Below are 11191 nucleotides of genomic sequence, written 5' to 3'. Positions count from 1 at the left end.
TGGAGCACATGGAAGGCAAGTGTTAACCTTAGAAGATTTTTCTTTAATTGGTCCCAACAAGGTTGGAGAAGAAACTAACGGCTATGCTTGATCAATAAATCAACGTCTCACTAAAGATTCTAAGGAAAATGCATACAACAGCATGCGAACACATTGTGTAAAGTGCAACAATGCCATTGGGAGGGTTACATAGTCCTAAAAGCTGCAGCATCTATAGTTTAGGACCGTAATAAAGGAAACATAAACTTCAATTCACAGTTGGGACAAACACTATACTTGCAATCACAGGAGTCTAATCCTGAACAAGTGATTGCTTATGATTATGAATTTTCTTAAAGAAGTAAAGGAAAGAAAAATTAAAGCTAAAACATCTAATGGCAATTGGTGAGAGATTTGAAATTTTATTTCAATTATACATGATGACAGAATGGTTATATTGTAAACTTTTGCTATAGTTTGCAACATGTAAATACATGGCATAATCGTAATTCTACATACCAAACCAACAACACCTCTAAATTCCTGATGCTTCCACAAATTCGTGGTTCCATTCAAGTATAATATTAAACGGAAAACTGAGATGTGACACAAGTTAACAATAAAAACAAACTTAAGCAGGAAGAAAACATAATAAAACTCCAGAGATTCAGTAACATTAAGTACCAAAACTATAAACCTGAAATTTCATGGTCAAATACTTGATGAATGGGGAAGTAAAATTAAATTTTAATAAGCAAGAAAATAAAGTTAATCTGATATTAGAACCTGTACATGAAGATGTCGACCCCATGAAGATGCTTGTTGCAGAGATTGCAGGAATTGAGAAAGTAAGAACTCGGAGACACAAAATGGCTTCCAATCTTACTGAAGGTAGAAGCAAAGAAAAGGCCATTGTTTTTGGTATTGATACCCCTAAAGTTAGCAGCAGCCTTAGCAGAGGACACAATATCAGTATTATGAGTGGAAATGGAGTTGTTCTTTGTGATACTCATGGCTGCAACTATGCCTAACCCAACAACCCCTCCTTCTAACATCATCATCCTATTCCTATTCTTTTGTTGTTTGCTCGAGTTGGAATTAGAATTAGAATTCTCCATCTAAAATGTCACTGAAATGTTTTCCAATGATTGCCTTCTCTCTTTCTTTTGTCATGTCTTTCAAAGACATGGAAAAAGAACGTCTAGAGGGAGAAAGGGTAACATTTGGAATTGAAACAAAGTTTCAGAAGCAGGAGCTGGAGAGCTAAGGGGTTAAGAGGGAATATCCTGAAATAAATATGCCATGATTTAGGAAATAATATGATAGATACAACCAGTGTTATTATTATTATAATAGGGTTATAATGGAAAATATATAAAAGATGCTACGTGTCCTTAACTCCTCAACACAGCTTTACATATCACAAAAGATGCCAAAATATCCTGATTGAACATGTTGATCTCAAAATTGTGTGTGAATTACTCATGCTATGCCAGGTCAAAAAAGCTGATCGGTTTTATTCTAGAAACAAATTGGTTAATTTATTGTCTCTGCAAAACTGTAATAACATCACTCATTTTAAACTATGAATTTTTCGTAGCTTTTATTATTATTATTATTATTATTATTATTATTATTATTATTATTATTATTATTCCAAAAAAATAAAGAAGTACAGAAAAAAACTATTATGCTGACAGACAAATGAAACTTATACTGGTTTATCAAATTGCATTAGGCATTGGCTATATTGAGATTTCTTGTTTCTTCTTTTAGTTATCCTTAGCAAGATGCTACTGAAATCAGATATCGAATTATTCATATTGCAAGCAAATGATTTTTTAGACTTGTTGAGACCATTATGAATTAAACTAAATTATTGGGATTATAGTTCAATATTATGAATAAAAAATTAATTAATTAATTACTTTGGTTTCTTGAAGAACATGTATCATATACTAAAACTTTGACCGTTATTACAGCACGGGAAACCTGAGTATTTGAGCACTTTTTCATATTTGTATAAGTCAGTATTTTGATTTTCATGGACTTGTATATGGTAGAACTGTATGTATACTTTTCATTCATAACAATTAGATGCTTTGTATTTGATTGTTGAAGGCCATAATGAAACAGAAATTAATGATTTATTTCATCTTTTATACATTATTGATGAATTGATTTCTTCCTCTGCACAAGAATCAGGCTTTGTGGGTCTCTTTTAGGCTTTATTTTTTATTATTATTTTTATTGTCAGTGGAACCTGCTTCATCTTCCTTTGACTTTTAAGCCGTTTAGGTATATCATACCAACTAACAAAAATCTACGTCCACAAAAAAAATCAATTACTAAATCATGTATCTCTGTATAAATATATATTGTTTAACTTGTTTTTTATATATGTTTTGTATTTTAATTTGCATTATATACTGGTGGGCGTTGGCTAATTTGGTGCTAATCTACATTTTTCGAATTAGGTTTCATGTGTTTTGCTTTTGGATAAAATTGGTTAAAAATAAATTTTGTAACGAAGTAAACACAAAAGAGGAAAGCTTCGAAATGTAAAATTATCTAACTCTGCAAGTAACTCTTCTTAATTCTTGAGATTAGGGATTAACTGAACAAAATTGTTGAGAATAGATTGGAGACACGATGTTGCCGCCATCCTTCTATTCCGAGTTCCTAATGTCCGAGTTTGTCATTCCCAATAGTGGGGAGTGTTCCTGCAAGGACTCCAATGCTCAAGTTAGCATGGGTTGCAAGAAGAACCAGGGGCGAAGGCAAATATTAGAGAAGGGGGGCAATGGCCCCCCCTAAATAAAAAATTTTAATGTATAAAAGTCATTAATTTTTATATTAGCCCCCCTTAATTTTAATTTTTTCTTCTTCTAATATTATACTTTTATGTTGGCCCCCTCCTAAAAATTACTCTAGCTCCGCCCCTGAGAAGAACTAAGTTAGAGATTATACCTTAGTACACGTATTTGGAATAATACATATATTATGAGGTTGTGATGTCATGAACTCATCTCCTTATGTTCTTTAGAGGCTATAAGTTGTCTTTGAGGTTAAGTTGATTTAAGAGAATGAGTTACTATTCTCATGAATTGTCTGATACTTTGTTGTGGCATCATATGTTCATATGATTCTCTTAGGTCTATATGTAGTTGATATTGTAACCTTCTCTTTAATAGTAAAATGATGGTTACAATGTAGTAATTAAGCTCGTAAAATTGAGTTATTAGGTATTATAATGAGTGATGAGGAATTGGTGTTCTCCTTGTAACATCTTCTTTGGAATTTGAGAAAACACTTAATCATTAAACCGGTTCATTGGAACTTCTCATACTTTTGAACCCGGTTCTTTATATTGGACTTATAGAAATATTCCAGAACAGAGAGAGATTGGTTTTATGTAAGCCATCTTCAATTTTGTGAGCTTCAAGCTTCAGCCACTGTTGGTAATTTAGGTATGAAAGTTGGTAACTTCTCATGACAGAAACAGAAATTTAAGTTGACAGAGAAAAACTGACACGGGAGAGAAAAATAAATGAGTGGGAATAATGTCATTTATTTCTCTCTTACGTTTACAGTTGGTAACTTATTAAAAAAAATTAGTAACTTCACGACAAGAAGAAAAATGAAGTAGAGAGTAGAATCCTCTCACCATTGAATCATCCACACAAAAAAAATGTTCCTAATAACAAACTGAAATTCAGATTATGGAAAACAAGAATGTTTGGTAATGGGATTTTGAGATGTTAAAGTGCATTTTACTATTTGGAGAACAAAGTGACACATCCTTTGATAGTTCAAAGTACACATGCCTATTCAAAGAAAAGCCTAGAATCTTAACATATATATTGGGAAAATGCATGGTGCATTCTCAATCCCTTTTGAAATATTCTAAAGTACAAATTCAATATTACAGAATTTGTTTATATACAAATTTAAGGATTGCAATAATTTTTATCTGCACATTCTTGATATATTCCTTAACTCCGCCTATGTTACACTTGCGGTACATAGCCAGTCCCAAGCCCGAATAAAAGAGGGGGGATTGTATTAGGTCTTCGACAACCAACATAAAAATATAGTCGAATCCCCATGCCATGACATTCTTGATACATTCCTTAAGTTTTCTAAAAAAAGAATAAACAAATTTAATATTGGTGATTTTGACTCATTGTTGTGGTCTTGGAGAGAAGGCTCTTCCAAACATCATCATAGGAGGCATGTTTTCTTCAGCAAATGTCCTAAGTTTATTGAGCTCAGGTAAGACAACTTTCCCAAGATCAGGTCTATCTTTTCTCATCATTTCGGCGCATTTCAAGGCGAGTTTGGTGAAATGCAAGGTGTGGTCCATTGGCCAGTCAGAAATAGCTGGATCAAGCACCTCTTCCAAAGTCCCTTTGGCGATGGCCCTCTTAACATGATGAGCCAAACCCATTGGTGACCTAGCTGTCACAATTTGGAGAAGCATGATCCCGAGTGAGTAAATATCAGACTTGATTCCAAGCATGCCAGTCTGTTGGTACTCAGGGTCAATGTAACAGAATGTTCCGGCTGTTGATGTCAAACGATACTGAGTGACGGCGTCTGCAACCGAAGGAGGGACAAGCCTGGCTAGCCCAACATCACTGATCTTGCTCACGAAATTCCGGTCTAGCAAAATGTTTCCTGGCTTCAAGTCCCGGTGTACAATGGGCTCTGGCTTTGTCTGGTGAAGGAATAGGAGGCCTGTGGCTATCTCTGCAGCAATTTGGAACCTTAGCTGCCAAGGAAGAGCCGGTAACTTCCCTCGTCGGAGGAGGCAATCATCCAAGCTCCCATTAGCCATGTACTCATACACTAAGCAACCATACTCTGGGCATGCTCCGAGGAGGAGAACCATGTTTGGATGCCTTATACAAGTTAACACTTCAACCTACATAAACCATATTGACAGAAATAAAAGAAAGGTTGAAAATTGTGAGTTTCAATTCACACTTTGTCCAGTTTGGTTCTCACTTTTCTTAGTTTCAAACTATGATTTCATTCGAAGAGGAAAAGATTTTGCCATAATATTAGTTTCCATACCTCTTGATTAAATTGTTCCCTTCCGTGAGTTGCATCTGGCCTCAAAAGTTTTATTGCAACCGGTGTGTGATCTAATTCACCCTTGTATACAGGGCCATAGCCTCCTTCACCGATCTTGAAAGCTGCTGAGAACTTTTGTGTCGCTTCCTCGATTTCCTCAATGGAGTACCTTCGGTACATTGCAGTACCAACTCCTAGAGGTTCTAGTCCTCTCTTCATCTGTGGTGCTTCTCGCGGAGATGTTTTCTCTGGACTAATTTTTTTCTGTGCTTCAGACTCTGCCATCTTTTGATCCTTTTCTTTCTCCCCCCCTGGACTAGCCAATGCCGCTCCTTCCGATATTTGTAAGTCTTCCATCTTCCTCTTTTCTTCCTTTTTCCACCGTTGAAGCTCCATTGCCTGTTGCACATATAGCTCAGTGTCTTATAATGTTGCAATTATGTATGTTTTGGACTATAATCAAATTTGTAAAGCACCTTCTCCTTTGCTGTTAGAGCTTCCTTGCGAGCTGAGCTATACATCTCCATTGTCTGCTTCAGTTCTAGCTTTAGCTTCCTTACCTCAGCTTCCATTTCTTCCTAAATTCAACAATATAATAACAATTGTTGGTTAACTTGGGGAAACTTAAATTGTCATAGAATATTTCCCAACTAGATTCATTATATGTAATATTCTCGTAGATTCATCCATTTAGATAACTTTTTAAGTAATGTGTTCCACCGTGCAGGGAAATTAAATTCTAAAAGTTATAGTATCGTTTATACGGTGTACTTACGTTCTCTGTTGGTGATGATAGAGAGGTGAATGAGTAGTCATCACACATGAAAGATTTCTGTCCTGATTCTTGGGGGGATCTTGATCTTGATCTGGTTCCATCAAAATAATCATCGGAATACAACGAAGGGAAGAGCCTATCAATACTTGGTTTTGCACTCGCCACAAATGATATGTCACAATCTTCAGGTACATTATTTGGTGCGTAGTTTCTTCTTTTTGTCTCGTATGGTGATCTATAATCATGTTTTTTAAGTAATTAATCTAATTTTTACCATATTTTTTGTGTAAATATATCTATCATTATTATGAATCATGCACAAGAAAAATATAAACATAATACAATGTAGTATGTGATATATTTTAATTTGTAATAACTTACATGGCTTCATCACTGCCGCGATTACGGCGTGCATATGCGTGTTTGTCTGGAAATGATCCGGCTTCAATTGATGCATAGAGTAAACAAATTATGAAATTGTTGTTATCTTAATAAATAAACACTACTTTCATTATTTTTTTTAAATAACATACCTTAAATTCTGGATTCTAAGTCTAGACAAATAAAGTAAAATCTAATTGAACTTAAAAGAGAAAAAAAAGTGATTAGTAATTGGTTACTCAAAATGTTTCGTTGTATTTCTTTATTCATGTGTCAGTGCATAAAAAAGTTAATTCGCATTTTGGAGTCATTTATCATTTATTGATTTTATTCCGAAAAGAAATCATGTATAGGTAGGGCTTGTTTGGGTGAATTTTTAATAGAAGATTATAACTTCTAAAAAAATATAAAATCTTTTTAATATTTTTATTTGTATTATTAAAAATTTATCAAATATATTAAAAATAAAAAATTATTAATTTTTTTAAATAATTTAATAACACCCAAACAAGCCTAGTTCATTACCTCGAAGCATTGATATCTCATCAAAATCAAGAGATTGGTATCCACCTGAAACTGCAATTGATAGATAGAAGTAAACACACAAATTATGAAATTTTTGTGACTTACTCCGAAGGTATGGAAATTAAATTTATAATATAATCAAACATAATATTGTTAAAAGTTAAAATAAAAAGTTGAAATGTTAATTAGTTAGTAACCATGTCGTGGGAGTGTGAGGTTGCGTGGTCGCTCAGCACGTTGAGCCAGAGAAGAGTGGATCTTATTCTGCGACGCAGGTTTCGGAGAGAGTAATACGGTCGCAGTTTTAACGGATGAGATCTTTCCTTTGGAGATTATATAGACGGTGCAGAATGACGGTACCGCTTTTGACACCGTGCTTGGAACATCACTCATCCTAAATCTGTTTTCCAAAAATATTTCATTTAAACTCCGATTTCATACGAATAATCTATCTATAATTTTATTTACAGATCTTCTAAGTAATAATTAATAATTAGTTTCTACAGATATACCTAGCAAGACCACTCCTTGATGCTGCCCCAAGTACTAAAAGCTCAATGGAATATGTGGTAACACTTTCTACTAATGCCTTTGATATATCTGTGTCCTCTAACAAAATTTCTTTGAAGTGTACCTGTTGCAATTCATGCATGCATGCCTTATTTATTCTTATTCTGCTTTTAATTATAATTTTTGTAAATTAAAATACTGAAATATTCCTGATTTTATTGTTATATGTATAGAGAAAAGTATATTCTTTTGTTATTAATATTTGTCATTTTTTAAAAAAATATTTTAACGTTTATTTTCATTAAATTTTATTTCTAATGTTTTCTATTTATTCAATTTTGTCTCTTTTATTTTTTATTTGTGTCAAAATTATCTCTAAATATTTTCACTTTTATTCTTAACATTTTAGATAAAATTAACGTCTAGTAATAATTTTGACATGAATAAAAAATTTTAGAAACAAAATTAAAAGTTAAAGACTTTTTAAAAAAAATTACAAACATTCATAACAAAAAAAAACTTTACTCTTTAAAATTACTTAGATTTGGTGAATAGATATAATGTGAATAACAAATTTATTAACTAATTAAACCCTTAATTTTTATTGGTGAATGATGAAAATGAGGTTGAAGAACTAACATTCTTTCTGTTGCAAAAGACTCGAAAGGACTCAAACAGCTCCTTTGATTCTTTGTCATGTGGTCTATCCGTACCTTCTTTCATCTCATAGCTTCTCACTGCAATCACAACCATTATTCAAGTAGTCAATTATAGTAATAACATTAATTAATTAATTAATTAACGTTGTGTGTATCAAACATCAAGCTCAAGTTATGGGTTATATTTAGCTGAATAATTATAAATCATCATAATCAATTGTCATACCAAAATCATCTTACTGAAAATTAAATTACCATCAAGTAGTGAAAAAAAATATATATTGAAGATTTTCATACCTACCAAATTGTTTTAATTTTAGTTTTCCACAAGGATAAAATCGGAAGAAAAGAAGAAGAAAAAAAACTTATTTTCCAAGCATTAGGGAACTGGAATTATTGGATCTAATTTAACTGTTGCTATGATATGAAAAGTTCCATACGAGAGAAATAATTAAGAAAAAATGATGATTCGCCTAAAAAATAATAATCACAAACTAACTGCTCGATCAGCCGTGCTATTTTGGCTGAAATTATTTTTGATGTAACAATTACAATTAATAGTTGTTCAAAATTGTTTGCAATATATATATCGAGTTAAAATGTAATTCTCATATTACCTTTTAATTCCGTTTTTACACCATTTTTAAGAAATAATTTTTTATCATCCAGCACATCTGTTCAAATATTTATGACCCAGAAAATCTTGTACTTGAATTATGACACTGTAGTATTCAATAGTTCAATAGCCTCAAAGGCAAAATAAAAAGCCAAACCCCTATATATGCATTTTGCATGCTCAAAAAGGAATAAAAAAATGCATAACCTTAAAAGATAAATGTTTTCATGACCCAAATTAAGTGCAAGTAGTAGATGATATAGATACAAGATGAAAAAAAAAAAAAGAGATTTAAATAAAATACTTACATGGTGAACGACTATTATCTGATGATGATCTTTGCTTAACATGGATGAGTAAGAGATCTTGATCCTTTGGAAGAATATTATCCACTGCCCATTTTGCAGCACTTTGGCTTGTCTTATTATTCTCAATTGCCACAGCCACAACACGCTTTCCATGATTCATCATCGTCATAAGGTTTGACATATCTTCAATAATAAATAAAACAATAATAATAATGAATAATAATGAAAAGAATGATTGTGTTGTTGTTGTTTTTAAAAGAATGATTGTGTTGTTGTTTTTTTTTTCCCCTACTACTCCGTCTCTCTATGCCTTTTGTCTTGGTGAATGCTCTATTATAAATATTAAGCACTTAATTTGTTAAGGAAGCTACAATATAATAACCAATGTTACTGCATACACACATGGTTAGTGTTGTTGCAACATAGTGCTAACAAATCTTGATAATCTTCTTTCTCTTAACCTAATTAGTTTTCATTTTGTTTTGAGATTTCCATATTTGGTTAACATGCATTATTCACACGAATGTTAACGGTGTAAGATGTATAGTGCTTAATTATTCGGTGATGCTAACACGAAAATAATAATTTAAAGTTATTTTATTTAATTTAATATATATAATGGTATACATATAACATCTAAAATTATATATTTATTATATTTAATATTATGTATTTATTTTAGAAATAATTAATAATATAAAATAAGATAACTTTGAGCTGATTTGGATTGGTTTTTATTGTTTTTTAAATATTTTTGTAATTTTATAACTGATACCACGTATACTATCTTAAGCTACTTTCGGTGAAACACAATTAGGTATTAGGTATACATTCTATATTATGTGATTAATTTAGCCCAAAATTTAATCACCTTTCTCGTGTAATTGACTAATTGTTATTATAGATAGAAATATTATATTATTATGTATGCAAAAAGTGGTAGACAACGTAATTAATTCATTAAACCTAGTTTGCTGTTGTACCCGTTAACGTTGTGCTTATTGTTTACCAAAATTTCCCCAAAATACTCAACAATTGTTTCCTAAAATTTTACTTATTATGCTTTCAGAGATATTGGGTCATTTACTTATCATCAACTATTAAATTAGATATATTTAGTTAAAATTCCATCAAATAGTGGAATAATATTTTGGATTAATTTCTACATACAAGTGTTTTGCATTTACAAGCTTTACAAGTCTGAACGAAATCCATCCATTAAACGCGCTGCTTGTTACGTACATTTTTAACAGAATTTTAAATCAATTCAAATCAATTAACGTACAAATATATAACTTCCATTTTTCAAAAAAATTCATTTCTTTTTTTTGAGTTTCTTATCAAATTTGTTGGATCTCCTTCATGCGTTCTCTCTTTGCTTCGTTTTTTTCGATTTTCATGATTTCTAAAATCAAACTTTAAAATCGTTTTGAAAATAATGGAACTTTAGAAATACACCCAAACGCTTACATAAATACACCTAAACGGTTACAGAAATACACCCAAACGGTTACAAAAAGGATGACAGAAATACACTCAAACGGTTACAGAAATACACCCAAAACAGGGGGAGACAGTATATTTCTTTTTGAAATCTTTTAATGTTTTGCTGGTTAAGGATGAGGTACATGACAGAGACAATCTAGAAGAAAAACCTAGAAGAACAGTAAAACAGTACCTTGAATAATGTTTCTTCCTTTTTTTGGTGATTTTTTATAGAGATTTGTATCTTTTCTTCTTGATTTCTTCTACTTTTCGCGAGGAGTTGGAACGTTTCTGCAGAATCATAGTAGTTTGTTTTGAATGTCCCTTGGATTTTGATGGTTTGCGTTTTGATTGAGGAAGAAGAAGAAGAGTGCGGCATAATGAACGTGTTGTAAGGCGCGTGCGTGTTTTTTTCTTGATAGTTTGCGTTTTGATTGAGGAAGAAGACGAAGAGTGAACGTGTTATTAAAAGAGCGTGTGTTTTTTTCTTAGATTTGAAGCAACTTATATAATTTGTAAGCCAAAATGGCATGTACGTGTAGGAGACCTCTAATATTTTATGATGACCATACATAGAAAATGAAGAGTATAACTATGAATTGAATGATAAAGAGTAATGTATTTTGGTTGTCTATAGTATTTTTTAGTTCGACATTTGACAATTTAATAATTAATTTGTTATTGACTAATGAGTTGTTACATGTATAAGGTGAGATTCAAATTCTTTACACACTTGTTTAAAACATATAAGTGAACTAACCACTTAATCAACTTAAATTAATTTGATAAAAAATAATGTTGATAGACTTGTTCATAATAAAATCATGGCCCAATGAGTCCAATATTACAGTAGAATTAATGCGTCAAACCAAGA

The 11191-nt window shown here is 31.7% G+C and overlaps 2 protein-coding genes across 2 annotated transcripts in view; both read right to left on the bottom strand.

The window, feature by feature from the left end:
* The window catches only part of LOC107490130 (FCS-Like Zinc finger 15), a 2063-nt gene extending 765 nt beyond the window's left edge, over positions 1–1298 (bottom strand). The window contains exon 1 of the mRNA XM_016110896.3: positions 766–1298. Within this exon, the coding sequence (XP_015966382.1) occupies positions 766–1097 (332 nt within the window). The 5' untranslated portion in view covers positions 1098–1298. The remainder of the gene's footprint in view (positions 1–765) is intronic.
* Positions 1299–3233: 1935 nt separating this feature from the next.
* Positions 3234–8995, bottom strand: LOC107490100 (U-box domain-containing protein 35-like). The gene is made up of 10 exons (XM_021142978.2): positions 8833–8995; positions 7889–7986; positions 7252–7373; positions 6937–7139; positions 6740–6790; positions 6215–6275; positions 5834–6068; positions 5535–5636; positions 5059–5457; positions 3234–4906 (listed from the first exon to the last, which is right to left on the bottom strand). The coding sequence occupies exons 1-10, from the start codon at positions 8993–8995 to the stop codon at positions 4163–4165; spliced, it is 2178 nt and encodes a 725-aa protein (XP_020998637.2). The 3' UTR covers positions 3234–4162.
* Between the last annotated feature and the right edge of the window lie 2196 nt (positions 8996–11191).

This window comes from Arachis duranensis, chromosome 5 (assembly GCF_000817695.3).
Source record: "Arachis duranensis cultivar V14167 chromosome 5, aradu.V14167.gnm2.J7QH, whole genome shotgun sequence".
Taxonomy (NCBI): Eukaryota; Viridiplantae; Streptophyta; class Magnoliopsida; order Fabales; family Fabaceae; genus Arachis; species Arachis duranensis.
Note: the sequence above shows the minus strand (reverse complement) of the source record. Positions and strands in the feature narration are given on the sequence as shown.